Genomic DNA, 25483 nt, shown 5'->3' with positions numbered 1-25483 from the left:
GGAAGTATAATATTTAATCGCCATACATAAATTAGAATTACTCTGTAAGTAAAACAACCTATTTTAATGCATCTTGGTGTAATTCATTCACAATACTTGTATTCTGTCGTATTAAACCAACTTGTGATTTTTATCATTTGTAATAGAAACTGCGTTCTAGTGTATCTAGATCACTCTCAGACTTGTGACTCTTTATCAGTAAACCAATAAACTCATAGATAGGACTTCCTCACTTCATACATTTCTTAGTTTCACATCCCTGTGAACACAATCATTCACACACACACGCATACATATATAAAATATAAAAAAACACCAGAGTCTGAACAGTTCACATTTAATGCCCTGGGCTTTATTGTCTTATTTTAGTGAGAGATCTGTCACATTTTTTTTTTTTTTTTTTTTTAGTCTTTTCAGCCTCCAGGTGGGACAAGTAAACCTCAAGGATATATCCTGCCATTGGACTGGGCATTCAGATTCTGACAAAGACAGAAGCACTACTATGTAATGCTGCCTTTGTGCCTAACTCTTCACAGAAGAGAGTACATTAAATTCCCCAAAGGAAGGCACCCAATACTTGTGGTTTTTGGCCTTGCAGCCGTCTGGAGATTCATTTTTCAAAGAAAAACAAAAAAAGGAACTTAAAGAAAACGAGGAAGAGAAAACTCTTCTTCTCATGACCCCTCCGTCCCCTCGTTAGCATCTTTTGTATTTAAAAACTGGAATGATGAAACACGTACAGCGATCACTGCCCATTCACCTCCCTTATCACCTATGCATGAACAAGTAACAAATTAACAAAAGAATGAAGTCTTTCAATAAACGAAGAGCTTACAATCAAGTTTACCACAAGAGAAAAAAAAAAAAATAATAAAAACAAATACAAAAATAACTGAATTCTCGTTTTAGAAAAATGTTTGTTGGATAAAACAAATAGAAAGGGGACTGCGCTCGCGTGAAAATGAAGGACAACCCCTTTAAAAACTAAATACAAAAGCAGCATTGATAGTTATCAAAACCATGACAAAAACATCACGAAAAATAGTGCTTGGATCAGAAGCAGCTGACGCTTCTGGGAAGAGACTTCATCCCTGTTTTGTTACTTGTGTTTGGGACAATGTTAATGGAAGCTCCCTGGAAGAGAGGAGCGCCTCTCTGCGAGGGATCCAGTCACCTGCCAACACACCCGCCGCCTCTCCGTCCTCCTCCCCGTCCTCCTGGTCTGTATGTATGTCACCACTGATTTTTTTTTTTCCACATGATCCACAGAGAGAAGCACAGGGACCCAAAATAAACATGGGGGAGGGAACCTGCTTTTTGTGTTCACAATATACAAAAATACCCAGGAGTCCGTAGCTACCTAACATTTACTACAGCACAGGAACCAACGAAGGTACAGTGTACAAATAAAAAAAAAAAATAAAAAAAAGGAACAAACCAAACCAAAAACAAAACAGAAAAGAAAAACTGTAAACACAGCACAATAAATAGATAAAAACAGCAGGCTCCGCACCATGCACATGATGTGATAAAACTCTTCTCTATACAACTCCCATTTCTCTCGCGCTCGCCACAAGTTACTTGGCTTTCTTTTTTTCCTTTAACTTTGACTCCCAAGTGCAAAACATCACAAATGGACAGTTCTGTATTCAAGTAATATATACAAGGGGGGGGGGATATTACAAATATGCAGTTACTGTACAGATACTAATTTTGCCATATTCATAATTTACACGTGTCAATATTTTATTTTTAAACAGTAACAAAAAGCAAAAAAAAAAAGGAAAACGGCTTAAAAAGGATGAGAGATGAGAATAGCGAGCGAGCGGCTGCGGCCGCTCGTCGTCCCGCCGGTCAGAGTCCCGCCCGTCCCTTTTGCATTCCCGATGCTACGATGCACAGCACCTAAAGAGTGGACTCCTCGCTGCACCGCTACTACGTCACCTCCATGGCCACTGTGTTGTCTGCTATACTGTTCAGTGCTGGCTTGTCTTCGTCGTGATTTTCCCTGAGGAGACGAGGAGGGGAGAGATTTAACACGGTTTAACTTTTCATCTCCCTTTGTTTCAACTGCCCTCGATCTCGGCCGCTTCAGCTCTTACTTTCAGACGGTTCTGCTGTGATCTCGGCTGCAGCGTCTCTGGCAGACGCCGAGCTGGCAGCGTTTTGATGGTATCTGCCAGGACCAGCTGACTACTTAAACCAGGGATTGTATGTGTTCATGCAAAGGGCTTTACTGCAGCTTATGCAGAAATAAACATTACAAAAATATGAATCTGATACCGCTACGCACACTGACAAACTAACAATAAACTTCTCTCGTTGTGGGGGTGTATAATTATTTGCATATCTTTGCTTTTTCTTTGTTAATGTACGTTGTTTTCTTGTGTGTGTGTCTGAAACAAAGAGACGTTGTTTCAGATAAGAGGAATCAAAGTCTTTCACTCACTCCCGTCTGTGCAGCTCTGGTTCTAAACTAATTAGAGCCTGTAGCTAAACGTCACTTTATTCAGGATCAGTGTGAAGCCGATCAAAACAACCTGTCATTTTTCTATGAGAGATCAAATTGCTGATAGAGCTAATGCTACCTATCAATGCTAAATGCACCACGTACAATACTACAGAGTTAGCTTAGCATAGCATTTTGGGAAATAACTTGTTTGCTGTCCTACTGAGATGAGAGGATTGATACCACTGTGGTGTAGGGATCGTAAATGTAAAAGTACAGCTATCAGTCCGTTAGCTTAGCTTTAGCTGACCAAGCTAAAAGTCTTATCATGTTGTGAGAGCCAGATTATTTCATGCATTGGTTTGGTGACGTCCTGCTATACTGTAGGAACCTCCAGGAAGTCACTGCACTCAGTCTAGAAATATTCCATCATTATGTAAACCCACTTCTTACCATTTTTACACTCGCAACAACATCAGACAAAGCCTCACCTGGAGCTCATGTCCATGGACGATGCTCCAGAGACTTTGGGCATCTGCAGGTTGGTGGTGGTGGACAGCTTTAAGGCAGAGGGTGGCACGTTGCTGAGGGTCCGGGGGATGTGGCGTCCGGCCGACGGCACGCTCAGGCAGATGTTGTTCCCGATGAGGACCTGAGTGGTGGCGGGGGTGGCACCGGCAGTGCTGCATCCCAGGAGCCCCAGCGCCGCTGCTGCGTGAGCGCCGGGGGTGGAGTTGAGGGAGGCGGGGACGGCGTTGGCGGGCAGCGGGGTGGCCGAGTTGGAGGAGGGCTGGAGGAAAGCCGGCGCAGCGGCGGTGGTAGTGTGTGTCGACTGGTTGGTCTGGTTGAGGGCTGCGGTGGTGCTGGAGAGGTGCAGACCTTTGAAAACGCCTGGTGAACAGAAATGAATGCAAATGAAAAAAAAAAATGAAAAAAACAGCTGAATGCAGGAGGAGCGCCGCAGAATATAACTGGATATATATTTCGCCATTATTCATATGGCTGCGGTGAGTTTAATGTGCCGTGAAAAAAATCTAAATAAATTTTAGATAAGACATGCACCTGCTCAGTCTAATGCAATCCAATCCAACACTGCTGCAATAAATCCCATCTTTGAAGCTGGCTGCGTTTGTTGACACTGTCAGAGACGTGTTGATGCAACACTGTGGTAATTGTGAGGCTTTTGGTTGTTTGTGTAAGGAAGTCAGTGTTTTCTCCATCCTTCCGTTTATGTGTGAGAAGTGAAGGAGCCGCTGTGGGTTTGTCGTCATGCATGTACATTTTAGCATTTGTGACTATTAACCCCTTTTACAGCAGCCATTAAGGGGGATGTAGCGCAGGACTGTTGTATTAGATGCCATTCAACGTTTTGTCGAGTGTATAATCACTGAGGTGATCAAAACAACCTCATTGTGCGGCTTTAATTGGTATAAATATGAGAAGCAAAGCCATCTGGAGACTCACCTGCACCCGCCAGGACCCCGTTGACTCCGCTCGCCAGCACCAGCTCCTCTTTGGACTTGAAAGCCAACAGCTGATCCGTGGTGACGAGGGCCGAAGCAGCGAACTGGGCGCTGGCCTGATCCAACGTCTTGGACACGAGCGCCTTACACAGAAAGCGACACGCAGATTAGAAACCCGCGTGGACCCGTGCCAAAGACTTGACCGCTCTGTTAAAATGTATGAAACCGCCGTAACAGCTGAGCTCAGCGCTTCTGCTGCCAAACAGGAACTGAGCCAGAGGCGTTAATGCTGCTCGTGGGAATGAGGATGTGTTCCATTTCCTAAGGATGGGTGAACTGACCTTCAAATGAAAATTACCTCCATATTGGGAGAGCTTTGGCTCATTTAGTTTTTTTTACCAAGGTCCCATTTATGTCTGTTCGGTCCAGACAGCATTAAGAAGTGCTACGAAATGGCAGAAAATTACACAAATGGCAAAAATGGATTCTATCCAGGAAGGGATGCAACACCTGTGGGATAAAACCTCCCCGCTTCCTCTAATAACACACATCCATAATGCTTGACACCTATCTGACTTCACTACAAGACCACAGACGTAATCCCATCAGCCTCTGGGTGAGTGCAGATGTACTCTGAAAGAGTGTCTATCACACTGACCTGTGTGTTGGTAGATGTTACGGGGTTGCTGGCTTGTTGCTGCTGTTGGCTCTGCTCCAGCTGCTGTTTCTGCATGAGGGCCAGCTGCTCCTGGTGCTGCTGGTACTGCTCAGCCGTGAACACTGATCACAGGACGAGAGACACGAGTCAGAAACCGGGATTTGGGATCGTTACCAGCGCGACCCGAGTTTGATTTAGTGCCTTTTAGCTTAAACGTCTTACAGGGCCTGCACGGATGCAACTACACGTGTAAACATGATTAAACATTTTGAAGAGTCTTGAACTACTGAACTGGAACAACCACCAGGTCACGCATTCTGAAACCTGTGAGAGGAAACTTCGGCACTTTTTAAAACTTTCCAGTTACACATGCCTGCACAGCATTATTAATAAAAGATCATCTATGAATGCTTGTTGATTGAAGCAACGGTCACGGACATAATCAGATTTTCTCTTTGTGTACACAAAAGCAATGCCTCTGGGGGCTTTCAGACAACTAGAGCACTGAGGGTTGACTGGTGTGGGTGTGTTGCTAAAGAGTGAAGGTTAAGAAGAATGAATAATACCCTCAAAAGGTGCAGACTGATGGCTGCGTATACACACACAACGGTTCATACACCCGACTCCTGCACGACTGTAACGCTCCAGCTCATGCATGCATAATGGTACGAGGCACAGCCTATGAGCTATCCTACCTGCTGTGTGAGCTTGCATGTTTGAGTCGTCAACACAATGCGGCGCTGATTAAACCGATCAAGCCAAATTTGACAAAGTAAAAACGCACAACAGGACATTTTATATATTTAAAGTGCTTCTATTATGCCGGTTGTTAAAAACGGTCGAGTGGGAAATCAGTTTTCAAAGGACAAATGCACACAGCTGCTTGCGATAAAGTCTTGAAAGTTGAAATTAAAAATCTCTTATACAAGAGCATTCTAGTCGAGACCGGCAGCAGCAAACGTGACACGGTTTCGGGCAGCACTTCAGGCCTTTTTCCAACTTGTTACAGTAGGCACGTTTCTGATTGATATCCTCAAGGGTGGCTCTGTGTTGTTGCTCTAAGTGCTGGCAGCCGCTGAGAGTCCGAAGACCGACAAACTAATGACAAACAAGGATCAAGCTACAGAAACTTTTCAAAAGAAAAGTGCGACAGAGAAATCAATTCAGTTACAACAAAACTGTTGTGACAACACCAAGGGGAAATATAGAAATGCTGAATTCAACAGAGATTGGGCCTCTAGAAACTCACCAAACAAATGAATGCCCACTCATGGCTCCATGCTGCGAGCATAATCAAATTATATATATTTTCAACCTTATTTCACTTGTAATTATTGAAACAACCCCCAAGGTGGCAACTATTTATAATTTCTTAAAGTAAAGGGATTAGTCAGAAAGTAAAAAGCACAGCATCCTCATTCTGCCAGCTTTACACAACTTCCCCACACACCTGAACAGAAAACATTCAAAATAGCAACGCCTACAGGTTGACATAAAACTGAAGCATTGTCCAAAGTCATTTAACCCAAGCTCCAGTACCTTTTATTCCCTTTAACTGCGAACAATTCAGACACCACAATAAACCTGAGTGATGACAGTTTAGGAAGTTTGTAGATTTGGCGTCTTTTAGCCCACACTCACTCTGGCACAAATGGCAAATCTATTTATACTAAACCATTTAAAATGTGGTCCCCCAAGCCAGGGAGAGGGCATGAAAGCAGGTAGTTCATGTGATTTACCAGCAGCATGGGATCCCACGCTGCAGCAGAGCAATCTGACTTTGAGGTGCCTCATCAAAAAGTGTTAAACAAGAGCAGCGGCAAGCGTTGGGTAAACAACACAGAGACGGCTTGAAAGTCAAACGTTTCCCCCTCAACACTGAATATTCAAAGACAAAATCTGTAAAACCACAGCACCTAACATGCATGGAGATATTCTTAACAACGCTGCAGAAATGAGCCGAAGTCTGGTTATTCTGGGACGGTGAAAGACAATTAATGCGTAAAACCAACAAATAAATGAATAAATCAAATTCCAGGAACAATAAAAACCCACAAAACTAATCTATAAATATTAAAACAAACACACCAAAGTCAGATTCCAGAGTAAAGTCACGCTTAATAAAAGTCGAAGATGGATGTGACATCTAATTAAAACGGATGCAAACTTAATATGTGAATTATTTTTTTAATTATAGCAGAATGCACAATCACACACATATTTTCTACATTTGATTAAATTACATCGTTGTGATGCCCCAAAAAAATGACTTACTATGCAATAAAAAAAACAAAACAATGTCAGAGACGCAAAGGAAACATTAAGCAGCAAAGCAGAGGAAACAACTGACTCACCATGGACAGGAGTGGTGGCTGGCCCGAGGCGGTTCTGGGCGCTGGCTCCTCCAGACAGGGTCCGTGTTAGTCCCGACACTGTGCGGCTAAAATCTCCAAATCCTCTACGAGACATGTCTCCTCCACCCGAAGGGTGATGGGATAGCGTCCGTGGTCGGAAGTGCCTCCAGCGGCAAGTTTTAATGTTCAAAAGAATCTGGCTGAGGTCCATAGGTGTTGTTGACGACGACAGGGGTGAAGATGAGGGGAGGTGGGTGGAGCTGGTTGGGTCCGAGGTATTGGTTTCTGAGGTACTGGCGTTGGAATTGCGGAGCGGAGAGCTTGGAAGTGGTGAGGCGAGTGGTTCGGGCTCTGGGTCAGAGTCCAGGCAGATGCCATCTAGATCTGTGTGCGCTCTGTCCAACAAGATCCTAAAATAAAACCAAAAATCATAACATATCAGTGACCTATTTAAAAACTGCAAGTCATTAGAGGTCCGTTGACATGAAGAACATGCGGTAGCCGTTAACAGGTCATTAAAATATCCTTTAGTTATGACTGGAACGCTGTGGTTAAGTGTGACTACTGCTTGCATACCCTTCATGTAATTACCATGTCCAGTAGAGCAGCACCAAATATAGCTGGGTACTGCACAGAAAACACTGAGTTCTACCATGACGGCACAACAGAACACTTATGTAACGAGACAAGTTTACCGTCACAATTCGGCCTCATGTATCCAGCTGATTAAAACCCAGAAAACAGAGACAGCAGCTTTGTTTTTTCTTTTTTAACTAGTTTAGAGTCTCAAATATTGTTTTTTTTTTGGTTTGGCCTGAAGCCATATTGCAACACATAACAAAACCATAAAGTGGAATCTTTAGATGTTGGAATATTGTAAATTGTGCAGCGCTGATTGAAAAGTCAGAAAATAACCTCAGAAACCTAAGAATCCTCTTCATGTCTAGGCTACATTTTTATAAACATGGTTGTTGAGACATTTAACTGTGGACCCAGATTACAGTCCCTGCAGACACACACTATTGTGCATCTAAAACAAAGCTTTGCGTTTTCTAACATGATCAAGTAATGCCATCATAAGACACTTTCATTCAGGAACCAAGCAATCCTTCCCCATCCACCTCCCTCGGGGCAGTTGATAAGGCCAGTGCAGACAGAAACAGAACATTGCTTATCTCGCGTGTGCGCCTGTGAAACGGATACTGTGTGACCCAGTTGGTCTCCTTCACAACACCTGGCATTGAAGGAGCCGCTGGCTTGCTCTTCCAGCCAGTGAGCCTCATTCAATCACCTGTGTAATTACTGAAGAGATATCAGACAAAGCTGCGGGGTAACACGGATGCCGAAGCTGACTGGAAGCTACGTTTTCTGATTCGTCTACGGGGCCGCGGTGCCAGGTGAATCCCAAAATGGGATTGTCATGTTCTTCATTTTACCAGCCAGCTCGATATTTATAATAGAAAGTGTCTGCCAAATGGTAGCTGGTAACCTGCCAAAGAGCTGGTATGATAAACAACCTCAGCAGCTACAGCCAACACTTGGCTGAATTTCTCCTGCTCAGTATTGGTACTGGCAGCATTCCTAAACACAAATCCACATTTCTACATTTTCTCTGAATTTGTACATTTTGGTATTATGAAATAGCACCCGGACAATAGGTTGGTCGTATTATTAAACATGTCGCAAATGATGCAAGCACACATTATGCTCAAGAACTGGAAACAACCGCGTCTGAGTGTGCATACAAATCCAAGCAACCGAAACAGCCACTCGACTCACCTTCCCCCTCTGCCCACGCGACGCCGCGCCAAACCTATGCAGCGCCGTGGCATGTTCAGCGAGGTCAGACAGTAGCGGAAGCGAGGGTCGCCCAGCCCGCCCTCTGATGGGCTCACCCAGGGCCAGCTGCCACTCTCGTCTGGACGAGACTGACGGACGACGGAGGGGAGACGGATTGAGAGAGAGAGAGAGATCGGGAGGGAGGAAAACATCAGATATTAAAACTGAGAGCAAATAAACAAACTGGAGAATATTAAGGCGCTGTTGCATTGTTCTGTCCGTCATAGTGTGGAAGACTAACGGACAGGGCAGCCAGACTGGCCAGCCTGCTGTTGGCGCTATAAATAGAAGCATGGGAGTCACAGGAGGGCACTCACAGCGTAGTACTGACAGCCGGCCTTTCTCCTGAACGCATAGCAGCCATCTGGGTCATTCTCCTCTTCTGCCTCTGAGGAACCTGAATGGATCTATACAGCATAATAAGACAATAAAACTTTAATCATCAGCTTGATTTGAACTTATATGACCGAGTTTATAACTAAGCAAAGCATGGTTTTAAGAGATGCAATATAATTTGTTCCTATTATAATATTCATATGATAATTTTAGATCAAGACTGTGACTGAATCACTCCTGTCCATTTCAAAATAAACGACGTTACCTGTGAGAACGGTTCGTCGTCTGAGCTGGGGAAGTCGTACTGGTTGAGGTCCTTGGGATTGAACACAGAGGGCCCTGAATGTTGTGGCGCTGACAGTGGAGGGATTTTGGGTTTCTTTTCGTATTTCCTTTTGGTTCGCACCGCCTCCGTCTTCTCCGGCTTTAAACAGGAAAGGAAAGAAATGTCAACATGTTTGTATGACAGTCTGTGCAATCATAAAGATATTTCCAAATGCACAACAGTGCCGCTGGTGGTAATTGAATGTTGTGGAGTCTGTTCACAGGCAGCAGAAGTGTGCGCAGCAACAACAGCGAGTATAAGAGGCATTGATATGCAGATGGCAGCACGTGCCAGATGCCACTGCCTAGCCAGATGGCTGCCCCCTCCCCTCCCCTCCCCACACCCTCCCCTTCCTCATTCCACCCCGTGCCACCTTTCAACTCCAGCTTCCCCAGTGGGACGACCCCTCCCTGTCTGAACAGACTCCAACTCTACAAGGATTAGTCAGATTCTATTTAGTCCTTACACTCGGGGGACAAAGCAAACAGAGAGGCAGAGACTCTACAGTGAAGAACTGCTGTGTCAAATCAATGGAAGAAATGAGGGTTGGAGTGATGAGGGAGGAGGGGCACAGTTAAACCGAAAATGAGCGCCTGTAAACAAAGGGGAAAAGTCATCCAGCTGGTAGGAGGGGGAAAGAAAGAGGAAAAGGAGGAAATAGATGTCTCCCCGTAGGGCAGGGGGAGATTTGTTGGACACTGGAGCTAATGAAGTTATAATGAGAAGAGGTGACATGGAGTTCACAACAGCGCAGCGTAATGAAGTGCGATATTAGTGAAGCATAGAAAGCTGGATTTGAAGGAGTCAGCGCAAAAACTGGAGGTTGATCATAAAACATATTCCTTTAATATTTACTGTCTGTTGGACGTTTAAGTATTCTCTGTATTTTTTAATATAAAGTAAAACCACACTACTTGTGTTAAAATTTTCCAAAATAAAACAACCTTTGAAATATTTACTTTCCTTTCCAATCAAAAGTCAGTAATGTGCTCCGAGCGGTGCAATGATTTTCAATAATTTATACCTAGCTGCCATTTGAAATGATGAACCTTTTCAAAAATGAAAATGCCAGGGTTGGAATTGAGTCCACGTACAACAGGAGATTCAGTACACTGCATCCAACGGCCTTCGCTGATGTGTGAATTGACTCAAGTGAAGGACAGATACAAAGTCAATAACATTTGCCGTATTCCTGTAGACTCTGTTCCAACGCCCACACATTTATTCAGAGCTGAAAGGAGAGGAACCGTTTCTTGTCTTGTCGTGACGTTGTTAGGGAAGGAAGCAAGTGTTCTTACTTTCTTGTAGTCCTTCATGTCCAAGTGGTCCTGGTGTCTGTACTGGTTACTGCTCGACAGGGGAATGATGGGGATGGTGTAGACAGGCTTCACTAGAGCCCGCTGCGCCAGTGCTTCTGCCATCACCTCACTGCCAAAATCTGGCATTGTGTTCCTAAAGGACGGCGAGAGAGAAACAAAGTTCAGAACAAAAGGATTTTACCAATTTCTACAGTTAAATTCAACAAACTTGTGATGCTGTTTTGTAATTTATCTCCCATATATGGCAACATGTCTTAACGCTCAACATCCAGCATCGTGCAGATACAGCAAACAACAACTGGAACTCCACTCCAGCGCACAGAAGACTCGACTAAAAGGCAGCACGGACTACACGCGGTACACCTGGGCCGCTCGACGGGCAGCATTAATATCATGAAGTGGTCCGTGGAAGCTATTTACTGGGAACAGAGCGGTCCAGTCTGGGAGTGAGCACTGGCTGTGATGCGCAGGCAGAAACCAGGCTGGGATAACAAGAGGAAATTGAAATGTCACTACAAATCAAAAGCACTTCAAGGAGAAGGGTCCAATTTAGGCTCACACTGACAGCTACTTTCAGAGGAAATTCATTCCAGTCGGATGTCATGTTTAGATGGATCGCAAAGGCTCCACTGGGAGGGAAAAAAAAAAAGAATAATTCAAAAGTGGAGCTTGGAAAATAAGAAGTCTCTATATACAAACTTATATTGTATATAACAAACATATTTTCCACTATACTGCACTACAGGCTGGAGAAAAAAAATGAAACAATATCCCGACACTACTGAATAAACAAGGTGAACTCAGAATTGATAATGCATGCAAAACTGTGCCCCCAATTAACAGAAGCTGTGAACCCTAAAGAAAATATGTGGTTGACTTTGATATAATAATAATTCGTGCAGACAAGTGTTTGCATGCCTGGATTTCAACACAAAAGGCAGACAACAGCATCAAATGTACACGTTCTTAACTCATATTAAGGGTCAGCGATGTAATATCTCATCAGAAGACATTCCCAAAAACAACAGGATGTTAGCCCAATATGATCGGCTTATGAACATCACATGCGCTCAAGATGACACAGAGCTCTGACACAGTCCCTAACAACCACAAACAAACTCTTCTTCTTTTATTCTTCCTACCTCTTTTCTACTATTTCCAGTGTGAGGTGCAGCAGTTCCCTCTTGCTCTTTTCCCTCCTTTTGATCATCTCCAAGATGGTGACAGCTCGGCTCAGGTCCCTGCGCAGCTTCAGCATCTTCTCATACGACGCCTCGTCATTCTTCCGGTTCTGAAAATGGAACAGGGATGATTCAGTGAAGTGTTTCCATTTATACTGAAACTTTTTCTGAGACTCTTTTCTCGAAATTAGTTTTTTATCTCTTAAAGGGTTCCTTAGAATGAGGTCAGTGATTGGGGGAAAAAGTCATATAGGCCATTACAAAAAAAATCATAATATGAATATAAAAGGTAGAATAGCCTATCTTCTTCCATTCCAATTTTCTTACCTTCCTGGTCTGCATCTTCTCGGTCCGTCGGCGGAAGGCCACATAGGGGTCGCTGGTGCTCGAGCCGTCCCTCTTCTCCTGCTTGACGCTGGGGATGAGGCAGCCACCCTTGCAGGTTTTCCTTTTGCGGCTCCAGTAGTCAAACACCTCCTTGATCAGCTCGTCGTCCTCCTTCAGCAGCAGCTTGGCCTCCTGGAGACTGACGAGCTGTGGAGCAACACGGGCATGACCGAGGTCAGAGACACAGACAATAACGAGTGTTCAACGGACCCCCCCGAGTCATAAATCGTTAATATTAACAGAGAGAAATAAAGTGTTTTAACCAAGCTGCGGCCATTTTACAGAGACAAAGACGTGTTAAAGCATTCAGCTGTGTTGTTATTTTGAGGAAAACCGCATCAACTCGTGAAAACTATACTCATCACGCAGAGATGAGCACAACTCTTAAAAATGGCAGAGTTGCTACTAAAAAAAAAAACATACGGACTAAGGAAATGACCCACCTCTTGAATGACTAAAATACAGGGTACGAACCACAGAGAAACACTAAATCTGACTCTGTGGGCACATTTATTCTGTATATATGTATGTAAGTCAAACCAGAGATGTTTTTGCACTCTTGCAAACCAGTACTTTCCCCACAAAAGATGACAAATACCTGCTGTCCGCTGCCTTTCTCCAGTCGGTCTATCATTTCTTCAAACTGCAGGGCCGTGATTTCCATTTTCTTCTTCAGCTTATTCACAAACGTGTCATCCTCCGAATCTAGGTCGTAGTCTGGCAGCTCTGCATCCAAACTGAAAGCTGTGAAATAAAGAAGCGTCGGTTACTGGAGAGAAAGACACAGACTGCATTATTTCAAAGACGCCGCCGGGAACAGGGCGGCCTGTACCTAACAATACTGGAGCAGGATGCACTGATGGGTGCTGAATCCATATGACATAATTACTTTGCTTTTACAAGGCTAACTAAAAATTTGGACAGACTCTCTTCAGGCTGACATAAAAGAAATGTGTCATTAGAAGAGGTTGTTAAAGTTAATGCAACGGCTTTCATTTGTATTGAGCAAGTCAATAAAAACGAGCCATGTGGTATGAATTGCATAAGCCTTCATCACCAAGCAACAGCTGCCAAACTTTGCACAAATAAACAGCATTTTATCACAACAAAGTACTCAGCTCCAGTTTAGTTATATGCCTTGACTGATTCTATGAAGTAGTGCTTCAGGATAAACACTGGTATCAAAGCTGTTGACTCAACCAAACACTCGCTCATTAATATAGCCCACGGCTTTAGGTTTTCAGCCCAACCAGTCTGACCAGAATTTCCAGCCGTGGCCTGGAGAGACTCCAAAGAACAGCGAGAGTTGTTATAATCCGTCAGTTACGGTTATCCGTTGGTTTAAAAACAAAAAAAAACCAAATGTATCTACAGCACAGTCAGTATCAGGGCACAATTAACACATTAACCTGATACAATCCAAGGCATTTAAAAAGTTATGCAATAATCACCCCCCACTGCTCCATTAGATAACTGACAAACAGAGCTGCTATGTTATGGTGAAATATCCAAGCGGTTGCACAACTTGACATTTTGCCGATTTAAATATAATGCATGTAATGACTGCAATACACATCAAACAAGTGGAATCTGGAAGAATATTATATACACACTGATCAGGCATAACATTATGATCCAATATTGTTTAGGTCTCCCTTGGGCCTCCAAAACAGTTCCGTTAGTGGGGAAGGGGTCTCTGTGGATCAGGTTTGTTCCAGTGAATCCCACAGGTACTTGATCAGTTTGGGATCTAGTGAATCTGGATGTTGTGCTGTTGTTCCTAAACCATTTTTGTGTGCCTGTGTCAGGCTGCATCCTACTGGGGGTGGCTGCTGCCGTCAAGGAGTGTCACTGATATGGGGTGGGGGTGCCTGGTACATGTCTAAGTAACGAACGCCAGGTCCAAAAGCTTCCCAGCAGATCATTAAGTTGTCACAAGATGGTCAATAGTATTTACTTCTCCTGTCAGTGGTCATAATGTTATGCCTGATCAGTGTATACTGTCACTGTAGGATCCAAAGAACTATGCAATGCATCCTAGCAAGTCCTTTAAGTGTTTTAATTACTAGGCACTTTCTGCTTTAAACCTCCAACTTAAAGACACAAATCTCTCAATCAGCAGGATAAACATCCAACGACAACAACATCACCACGTGCTCACAGGCCACTAACGCAGCTAAGAACATAATCCAGTTGCAAGCGGTCTGTTACTCACGCTGTATGTGAATAAGCTGCTTTGGCATTTTGAACTCCCCGGGGTAGAGGGACTCGTAGTGCGTGATGTTGCACTCTGCCTCGGGGACGGGGATAACCATGTTGTCCCGCTTCTCGCCATACACCTGCTGCGCCGAGATAGCCCGCTGGAGATGGTGCTCCTGGAAGACAGCAAGAAAACAGCTGTTCAGGCTAGACTCTAATGTGAGGGAGCAGAAAGCATTTTTCTTGATACAGTCCTCTCTCCGGAGACATTCACACACACAAGGATTGCAAAGTGAATTTCATCAGCGTGCAGAAATAAAACAGTTTTTCAGAAATATAACGACGTTACATGGAAATGAAGAGACAAGTGTGTGGTAAAGGAAATCAAAGATGTGCAAGACTGATTTAGCTGGTGAAAACCTATTACTTTCATTGTAGAGATTCAGACATATGAAACGTAGGGGCCTGGTCGTTTTCATGTAAGATTAATAACCGGAAACCATCCAGATAACCACGCCATTAAAGCTTAACTGAAGGGATGATTCGTGCAATTTGTAGCGCGTGACCATTTCACACAAGGCTGAACACAATCACAGGAAAGTGTCTCATGTTAAGAGACATTATAATCTACACCTCATAATTAATCTGCACAATGTGCTGCATGGGCGACGTGAGGAAGCAGCTACGAACTATTTCACAGAAGGAAAACCAACACATCAATGATGCATCTCAGGTGTACAAGGGATATACTGGTATGTCGGCGAGTTTGCAAAGGTGCAACCAATCCAACTGTTCCTTGAAGCACGTGCTTTCTGGCAAACATGTCATTGTAAGCCATGTGCATGCAACCCTACTATCATTCAAAACAGTGACTCATTTCTTATTTGCGGCAACACGCAGGAAGAACAAGTCACAAAGCGTGTCATGAGAGAAAAGTTTACAGAACTGCTGTTGAATATCCTGAGCCATGGGATCATATCTGAAATACCTGCAACTTTCTGGTACAGCAAATCTAGTATGAACAAACTTGGCAGCACAAGCAGAGACGTGGGTATGAGTCAGACAGTTTGACTCTTGAATTCAGCAAGCACAGGATGTTTATATAGTACATAATCTGACAGAGGAGTAAGCAAGGACTCACTTTATTCGCTGGCATAGCGTCTGCGTTAGAGGCTCTGCAGCTTATTACTAATGTATGCTCACTTTGTATTACACTCTATTTTCCTCAGTGGTTGATGCAACAGATGGCCAATCCAGTCCAAACGATTCGAGGCCCATCTTGCTCTAACAAGTATTTTAACAGAGCTCCTACTCACTTTACACTTTTTTCTAAATCACAAACTGAGTTTCTTGGACGAATTTTTAAATGTGGGTCAGTGTTCGGTGACAGCAAATATAACCATCAGCAGATCCACGTCTTTGCTCGGCCAATTTGCCATTACCTGGAAACGATTCAAGAGTATATTGCGTGGGAAGTGATTAGGGCCTTAAGTACAATCCAAAGCCATGAGGAGCTCTGCGTGGAGTAACAGGAGAACCATATCAGAGCTGTGAGCTGGCATGAAAGGACACAGCGTGCGCAAAGCTGAACCATCTGCCCCCGGTAAGCTCATCAAGCCATGCGTTGTGTGCTTTCTCTACAACCGATGCACTAAGAAAACAGCTTATTGTGACAACTGTGAGAGCGTTCACCAAAGACGATTCAGACAACATCTACAACCTATTGCTGGTGGCTTTAAATAAGTGTAGAATAAACATAGAATATATCACGTGCTCAATTTATTTAACTTAATCTTGCAAGTTAATCTAAATGAGACTTAATTTGGCGTGTGTACACAAGCAAATGACAACTCACAGGTTTAGGACAAACACAAAGCGCTGCATTTGGCCAGGACCATTACATAGTGTGCAGACTGCCCAGTCACGCTTGTCAAAAGCTTTGTGCAGCTATGTTCACTGACCACAAACACAATTTCCTGCTGTTACCCAACATCTTCGTGTCATCTCACCCTTAACAATGCCTTATTTTGCTAACCCAAAACTGTTGGTCAAAAACACCAGAGGCTGTGGTTTTCTGCCCCGAGAGCCAAGTGACAAAAAACTTCAAACGTAAAGGAAACAATGCAGCTTTAAGGAAGCATATACTACATTCACCCATATCTCACTTGCACTTTACTATCTGGTAGGTTTTATTAAAGATATTGCACCAAAAATGTTCCACTATGTTCATCTGTAAAATGCATTTCTGCTGCATGCACTATTACTCAGCGGACATTACCTGGCATAGCTATAAAGCCAGTAGATACAGGACTGTCTGCAACCGCAAGGGCAGACCTCTTCATCAAGCAGCTGTCGGCGGACGTGACATGACCTTATGTAAACTCTATGCACCAACGCTTACCAGACACAGTGAAGGATCTGTTCGCTCGTGTAAACACATCCACGAAACCTGCCCCTCTGTGAACCCTGAGCTTTGAGAGTTAAGGAACCTGCATGAAGAGCGCACGTACGGGGCCAATTAAACCTGAGCCCGGCCCAGACCTGCCTTCGCAGACTTCTGTAGAGGATATCACCACGGAGGCCGCCCTGAGCCTCCTCTGACCTAAAGATATAACCTGATCTTTCACAGCTGTGATCCTCAAAAACCTTGGTTCACAGCCTGGGATTTCCTCTGCTGAGGAATTGGGCGAGTGGGCATAAAGGGATTTTGTGAATGGATTGAAATGAGGGGAACTAGGTTATTTTAGGTCGCTCTGCAACCGTATTATTCAAGGAAACTTTAAAGCTGAGACGTTATAGCTGTCTGTTTGGTCACGATTTTTTTTTGGTAATCTTTTTTAAAAAATAGCAAAAGTTAAGGCTTTAAAGACATTTCAAGAAAAGAACAAGTAGTGTTAATACATGCCATTAATGGGCACAAATGGCAAAAAAATCCTTGACTACAGAATAGCACTTAAAAGCTCCTGCCTCACTCCCCAGATAATGCAAACCAATATCGAGCTCCCGACTCCCTTGTTCCTTCTTCACAAAATGTTCTGGGACTGGTGGAGACGTCACGGCGGCAGTGATGCTGCTTTCCGTCACGGCCGCAGATGCAGATAGGAGGGGAGACAAATGAAAATCTATTTTTCACAGGCACCATGCGCTCCTTCCATTAAATGTTCCCAAGAAAAATAGATGACTCCAATAAAAGTTGCCATGGCAACAAAAGTGTGGCCTCCAGCAGGTGTTTTTTTTTCTTTTCTTCTAGCTCCAGCCGACCAGAGGAAGGAGAGGAAGTCTCGAGGACGACGCGAATCACGGCGTACAGCCCGTCTAAAATCCGAAAACAAAAATCCGTGCTGCTGCAATGTATGTGATAAAAGCAAAATAACACATTCCTTCACATCTAATAAAACGCACCACACTATAAGAAAAAAACGCAAGAAGCAAAACACCCAACACACTGCTGTTGGTGCATAAGTAGAATACAAGTGTTAGGTTGGTGTGTTCCTTCAACTTGAACCAAAGTGCTCATCAAGGCCACTTAAAGTACCAAGATGATTTTAGAGAATAGGGAACACTTAATATCTCAAAAGCTTTGCAGCTATTGTAGCCGACTCTTCATTCTTCCTCTTAGCTTTTTTTTCCCTCTCCCCTACTCAATTATGAACAGCAATCTATCACACAAACAACTTACATATTCAAGACAGTTGTTTTCATCTTGCATTCTTCCTGTGTTATGAGACTTTAATTGTTAAAACTGTCCTTTGTGATTCCCCACATAATACACCTGACTTATGGTTGACGCAATAGTACTGCAAACTTCAGTATAGCACTGACAGAAAAACAGCACAGGTGATAATCCAGGTAATAATCCACAATGGAGCCCTGTAGGTAACAGTTTCCTACTATGCAACATGCAGCGTAATGTTTCCTGCTCCTTTACAGTGACGGACGGTGCACACATTGTGCTGTTAGAGGCCAATTATTTCTGTCAGGTTTGAAGCTATGAATACTGACGAGGCACACGTATAAAAAGGCAGCCACTCTATGACATAAATAAACACAGATGCACAGAACACGCATTACAGCACAGTCCTTCTAATGCATGTCCGTGTCACCGACGATAACAAACCGGTCCTGCTTTGCTAACTTAAATCAACATAACTCTCGAGCCAGCGTGTGGTCATTCAGTCGGCTCAGCAACACCCCATTGTTGCAGGACAGGATGTGGGTCAGGGAGCTAAGCCATGCACGGTCTTGTAGTAAAACTGTCCTCTTTATCTCTTCTGTCACACTGTTATGTAATGCCGCTGTGTGTATGTGTACAGTGGGTGGGGGGGTTGTGGGGTGGGAGTGTGTGGGGGGGTTCTGCTGACTTTGCGCCCTGTCTGTGCTTTCCTTGTGTTTGTGTCTGCTGAAGCGTCTCGGCGGCATACAAGTGACCGAGATAGAAAATTCAGCTGAGCAAACCTGCCGGAGCATTGTTTATTAATGCTTACAATCGGAAATAATAACTATTATCCGTCGCCCGTGACAACATACACTCAAGCACTTGGGTTATTGGATGTAAATAAGGAAGACTAGCTTAAAAGTCGACTCAACAACTGACTTATGGTCGAAATTAAAGGCAATACATTTGGGTAAGCGTATTATGGCTGCAAGGCTTTACATGCACAGGCTCAATGCAGGTGTCTGTATTTGCATAGAATTTGAATGTGAGTACTATGAAACCTACTATACACAAAAGTACAAATATAAAAGGCTGTAAACAAACTGATCTGTAACACTGCAGAATAGTGTTCCTGCACAAAACAAACACACTAAAAGGAGCAGGCTTTTTAGCAATTAGTCATCCCCAGAAACCAAACTAGATGTGACGCTGAAAGCATGACTGAAGCTTCGTGCAAAGATAACATCACCACGCTGCCCAGTGCACCGTGCAGTCCTGCTGCAGGTGTGCGCTGTGATTAACTAGAACCGAGGCCCAGCAAGATGTTTCCTCCTCTGCATTCCTAACAGGCAGCCAGTGCAGCACACATGGCCGCGCTGGAGCTGTCAACACACAACACCTAGCTGTCAAAACGAGGGCTGAGGGCTCAGTGTCTCCCCCTGGCATTTGTTCTCGGAAGGTACACCACGTCCGAGGCCTATCCCCGCTCGCCTTTACCGAAGAGAAAAGTCAACAAAATGGTGGGACCGACGCGAGTCACGTGACTTCTTTGTGCACTCGGGTACAGTTTGACACAAAACGAGCGGACACGACACGGCTTACGAATAAAATATCACAATCCCGCAACCTTACAACAACACCCGCGGTGGAACGGGCCGGTTAAATTCGGTATTCGTCGAGATCTGTCGTGTGCACGAAAGAGCAGATATGGCGGCCATTTTGCACAAGCTTGCGCAGGCAACATAGCAGCGCCCCTCGATACGAAAACACCGCCAAACTCATCCACCGCCAGTCGGGCGGCAATAAAAAAAACATACCGATTCCTCCTCTTTTTCCATCCCAGTTGGCATCTGCGGCACTGCCCGGTTGATTGAGGCATATTCGTGCAGGTCTGGCAAATCCTCGCAGCGGAAGACGGGCAGGGGCTTACTAGCATCCAGCGCCCGTGCCCGAAACGACAATTTACTCATTTTTATAATAAAAGATGCAGCATAAATCTATTCGATCTGCTAGGAATAACAGCAGGTCTGCCTCGAGTTCTCATGGATGAATCTGTGACGGTCTCGGAGAGTCAGGCGGTCGATTGAGGGCAGGCTCGGGTCCGTAGCAGCGCGAACAGAGCCGGGCAGGCCCGGGTCTCGGTCGCTCTCTGTCGGTCTCTTTCTCTCCTAGGCTCCGCTGTTCCTCCCCGGTTCAATACGCCATGGCCAACATGGCGGACATTACAAACTCATGCAGCTCACCGCTCGCTCCGAGCGGCCCAACCCCCTCGATCACACAAACAGCCATTCCCACGCAGTTTCGCACGCGTGCGCGCTCGCGAAACCCTTTGGGGTACGAGGGAAGGAGGAGGGAAGAACCGACGGTGGGGGCCAGATGCTGGATGCTGATGAAGGGATGAGAACTTCCCAGGCTCCAAATGTTCCCATCCTGTTATAAGCCAGGCTGATGCTGACGTACAAAAAAAAAACCATTTATTCTCCATGTAAAAAAAAGACAGAAAAAAAAAAGATAGAAAATAATAATTAAAAATAAAAATAGCAACATAAACTAAAAAAACTTAACGTCTACCTCATATTTTTTTTAAATACACTTCTGCTTAAAACACACACTCACAGACAGGCTATGTGAAAACTTTCTATAACCTTGCAAAGGACACATTTTAAATTTATACGCAAAAATTATTATGTGCAACCAAAGACGTGTCTCCTAATTAAGACTCAATTGTCTTGCTAATGTCGCCCCCCAGTGGCGCACACACTAACACACTACAGCTCTGCACAATGGTTATCTGCTTCTGCTTCATGCCAATGCACAAGACACATTAACACTTGGGTAACAATTTCCATTTCCACCAAATGCTACTGCTGTAATTTTTCTCGTGCAAGACATACCAATCTAGTAAAGCTTGGTAATCTTGGTTTAGGATCAAATATGCTCACTATAAAACAACATGATTGGCACATGGATACTGCAAAACGACTTATACAACACTTTTTACATCATCTTAAGTGATTTTCTCTTCCTTTGGATACCTGGTAGCAAACAATGAAGGTAGTAAATAAACAGTACTTATATGCTCTTATAACTACAACATGGGTAGGACATACTAACAGATCCATGCCTCTCTATACAACACCAAGTGAGACCAAGACACCGGAAACATTGTTTAATTTTTCCTCCCAGTGTGGCTTCATTTTGTTGTTGTTGATGACGGTCAGATGTTAAAATGCTGATGTAGCCCCAAAGCTTCAAGCGAGCGTAAAACTGTCCTTCATGAGAAGTCCTTCTGTCCAGTGCTGATGCACAGTAATGTTTTTGTTTTTATTTTACATTTGGTCACCTGTTAGATGAGACATCTCTTGCTTTTCTCTGTTGACAACCTTAATAATCTTTCATCACAGGACTGCAACCGTCTGGATGGTAAGTTAAAAAAAAAAAATCATTAAAAAATAGCTTCTGAAATGCTGATCACACCACATGCTAACACAACTTAATGAAATAGTTGTTAACTTGGACTTAAATAAAATTGGCCTGCATAAAGAAGGAGGCGTTAAGTACTAAATGTAGTACAAGCAGCAGCCTCGGCATTAGCACTGGGTTACAGGAGTTCAGTTTTTGTCACGTAAAAATGCACTTTTAATATCACTTCCCTGTGCTAATTGCTTTGGATGGTATTGTCTAAGCACATCCAACGAGAATCAATACCACACTTTCTCCTTAGAGGATGAGAGCCAACCTGATGATAAATGCTTGAAACTCTACTAGGGCTGCAACAAATTATTTCTCCCCAATCGATTAATCTGTCAAGCATTTTTTATGGTAATGAATCAACAATTTTCTGTGCAGTTTATCATAGTACTAAAATATATCAGACCTTTTCCTAATAAATCTTAGTAAAACATAATGATGATATATTTGAACACGATATCTATGAATGAAGAACTAATTTTAAGCTTGATGTTTTACCAAATGACACAATTCAACTTAAGTTCAGATTTATTGAGTGTAGTTATATTAAGATGTTTTTAGTATATTCTGTCATCAATTAGCATACACTGAGTAGGTTTTAATGTAGATTGTAATTGGAAATGCATCAGTAGAGGGTCACCATTCATACTCCCATTAACCCAGTGGTTCCCAAACTTTTTCTGCTGGGACCCCCTTTGGTACATAAGAAAATCTTCACGACCTTCATTCATTCTGTCTAGACTCTAGAGGGTCACACGGGAATCAACTGTCGCTCCCACCCCATCCCGAGCTCACAAAAATACTCCCGTCATATCCCGATCACATGACTGCGCCCCCGACAGAAAGACTCCCAAATCCCGTCCCGCTCCCTATGTTGTTATCTAAAGCTGGGCGCACTCACCGCATTAATCTCCGACTCCGTCCCGTTCATTATTTGCTCTATTCCGTCCCTATCATGTTACCAACAGTGAAATTCACACCCGTACCGCGGGACTCCCGCAGGAATACCGTGACCTGTGGGTGGGAGTCCCAAAAAATTGTCACCCTCTAATTCCATCTGCGTCCTGCGACCCCCCTGCAATGGCTCTGCGCCCCCCCTAGGGGTCGCGCCCCCCACTTTGGGAACCACTGCATTAACCTAACATACATGGCTATATGAGAGGAAACACAGCAGACACAGGGAGAACATATGAACTCCACACACAACAACTACAGACAGTCAGCAGGTTAAAACCCAGGAACTCCATGCTGTGATGCTAAACACTGCTAAAGGTTGCTTCCACCCACATAGAGCATATGCGCAGAAACAATCTGATTACAACTTGTGAATGCACCGGAAAGCAGCGCTGAGATTGATGTGATTAGCATTGAGATCAGCATCTGCTCTTGAGTCTCTGATGAGTTATTTTCTTAAAAACAACTTATAAGGACGCAATAACGACTCCCAACCATCAGATTAAACTCAGTGATAAAGTCCAAATATTCAGCAGCTCAGACTAGTTTAAGTTTTAGGCAAGTGTGCAACGTTTAGTCGACTTCTTTGGGGATTTTGGCAGGTTTGAGCTACTGGTCGTGTTACTGCCCTCTACTGATTAAAAGTATTAATTAGTTATTAGCATTCTATGCAAATCGTCATAGATGACGCTGAGGAGTGGATGCAGACCTAAACTCTACTGTCAATAATTAAAATTTTCCAATACAGTGCCCCTGTGCACAAGATGCAAGAGAGCTAGGCTATCGTACACAGTCAGTTTGACCTGCTGCTGCTCTTTTGGGAAAACTAAGCTAACTGATACAAATGGACGGAGGACAAAAAGACGGCAAAGCTGAGCCAACTGGACGCTGCCACAGAAGCATTCGAGAAGAAAAGAGTTAAATTATTTTGGGGGATTCTGCACCTCAGATGGCAAAAGATAAAGCCGTCAGTTGACTTCCATTGCACAACAGTAATGCAAAATAGTTACCACCACACAACGTGCCTAAATACCAAATAAAACCATACGCAAAGTTAACAAAATAAGAAGTGACAGCAGACCTTAGCCCTGGCTTCTGATGTTGTTATATACAGGGCCACAATACGTTTAATGGATGAGCAGATTTAGAGCGATAAGGAATGCAAATAACCTGTAAGGGTGGGTGAAGATCCCTGTGGACACGAGTGACGGATCCACACGCAGGAGGCCGGCATGATAATCATCATCCATTTGGGAGCAATAGGCTGACATCTGTGGACCATAATGGAGGCCTGGGGAACAGAATATCAAGAAAGACATACTAATATATATATATATATATATATATAAAACATAATTAATACGTGTCAAATCTGCACAAAACACATTGTTAATAGGGTCTAGTAGATGTAGAGATGTGGTTATAAATGCAGAGGCAGGGCACTTACAGCCACATTAACTCCTTCTCTGTTGGTCGTTATTTACAATTATGAGCAGATACATGCTCACTGGGGAGAAAAATGCCCACACACACTAGCAAGTTCACGTCGAAAGGCGGTATTAAATCATTTTAAGAGTGTCTCTGGAGTGTGTTTATAAATGTACAGCAAGTTTTGTTAGTACACGACAAAGTGAACATTAGTGCAAACCCCATATATGGAAGAGTGGAGAGGGTAAATAGAGCAGGACACGACTGCAAGCGAAAAGAGAGTCTGAGATAACATCCTGGAAAATGTGGACGATAAAAACACACAAACCACTGAGTCGATAACACAGCAGCTTTTTTTTTTTTTAAGGGATTCACCCCTCGTTTAGATCCTTAAGATCAGACACAGCTGTGTTTGCACAAGGAACAGCGACACCGAGGCTACCTGGCAAGCTGCTAGCTTAACGCTAGCTTAGCCCAGTTACCCTGACCCTGCGCCATTTACCAGCCAGCTAACAGTTTGCGGACAGACTGCCAACAGTTTAAATTGAACTCGCAAACTAACTTGCCCGCCGTCGAAAGCCGCCACTTTCGACTACCACGAAGACAACGCAGGGGTGGTGGGGTGGGGAGGAAAACCCAGCCCCGGAGTCCGAGTTGCAACTTACCTGCTGCTCGCAAAGCCACAGGGGAAGACGGTGATGGTGGCAGTTCTTCTGGTTGTCATGCTAGCTCGAATGCTAACGCTAGCTAGCTCCCTTCAGGACGCCTCAGAGGAAAAAGGATATTTTTTTTTTTGTTTGTTTGTTTGTTTTGTTGTTGTTTTTTTGAAAGTGCAGTTTAACTCACTGAGAGAGGTCAGTGCCGGCGAAAGGTTGAATAAAAATAAACAATATCCCCTCGGTGATGGCAAACTTGGATAGTTCGCTGAGGTTACTTCGACAAAAAAAAAAAAAAAAAAGAAGATCCAAACTGAGTGACCACCACCGAGCCACTTTGCAGGCGAACTGTGATTGGAGGGTTAATGCCACCAATCACCTGTGGAGAGCTCCGGGAGGATGAGCTCACTGGTTAACCCCGCCCACCCACTAACAACAACAAAAACAATACCATTTAAAAAAAAATAATAATAATAACAACAATAATAGGAATGCATGTTATACTTTTATTGGAGTTAAAATAGTGATTTTTAAATAAGCAAATAAATGTTGTACATGAAAATCTAAATTCAAAGGCACAAAAACACATCCATTCATTTATTTGAGCCACTCAGAGACAGACAGTGTTTTCTATCACGGTTGCAGTATTTGTTATATAACTGCCTCCAGGGCTGGTCACCTCCCTGCACCCACCCCTCATCTCTGCTCCTTTCACATGAGTTTTGTCGCAGGGCAGGTCCTCCCCTCCTCTGCTGCCTCTCCTCTGTTGCTGTGACATTTTGCGCCGCACATTTTTTATTTATTTATTT

At 43.8% G+C, this 25483-nt stretch overlaps 1 protein-coding gene across 4 annotated transcripts; it reads right to left on the bottom strand.

Annotated features, from left to right (window-relative positions):
* Nucleotides 1–330: 330 nt before the first annotated feature.
* LOC311503287 (enhancer of polycomb homolog 1-like) lies at nucleotides 331–24958 on the bottom strand. Of its 4 annotated transcripts, XM_084565929.1 has the most exons (16): nucleotides 24865–24958; nucleotides 24684–24784; nucleotides 23761–23881; nucleotides 14527–14686; nucleotides 12910–13055; nucleotides 12252–12458; nucleotides 11886–12034; nucleotides 10723–10876; nucleotides 9365–9523; nucleotides 9081–9170; nucleotides 8704–8852; nucleotides 6925–7334; nucleotides 4571–4692; nucleotides 3914–4055; nucleotides 2941–3340; nucleotides 331–2008 (listed from the first exon to the last, which is right to left on the bottom strand). In XM_084565929.1, the coding sequence occupies exons 4-16, from the start codon at nucleotides 14624–14626 to the stop codon at nucleotides 1936–1938; spliced, it is 2301 nt and encodes a 766-aa protein (XP_084422055.1). In that variant the 5' UTR covers nucleotides 14627–14686; nucleotides 23761–23881; nucleotides 24684–24784; nucleotides 24865–24958; the 3' UTR covers nucleotides 331–1935. The 4 variants fall into 4 exon arrangements, with proteins under 4 accessions (XP_084422055.1, XP_084422056.1, XP_084422053.1 ...); XM_084565930.1 differs by lacking the exon at nucleotides 24865–24958 and having other exon boundaries at nucleotides 24684–24819; XM_084565927.1 differs by lacking the exons at nucleotides 23761–23881; nucleotides 24684–24784; nucleotides 24865–24958 and adding an exon at nucleotides 19983–20449.
* Between the last annotated feature and the right edge of the window lie 525 nt (nucleotides 24959–25483).

Source organism: Chelon labrosus, assembly GCF_963514085.1.
Source record: "Chelon labrosus genome assembly, chromosome: 18".
Classification (NCBI taxonomy): Eukaryota; Metazoa; Chordata; class Actinopteri; order Mugiliformes; family Mugilidae; genus Chelon; species Chelon labrosus.
This window is presented reverse-complemented; position numbering and strand designations above follow the sequence as displayed.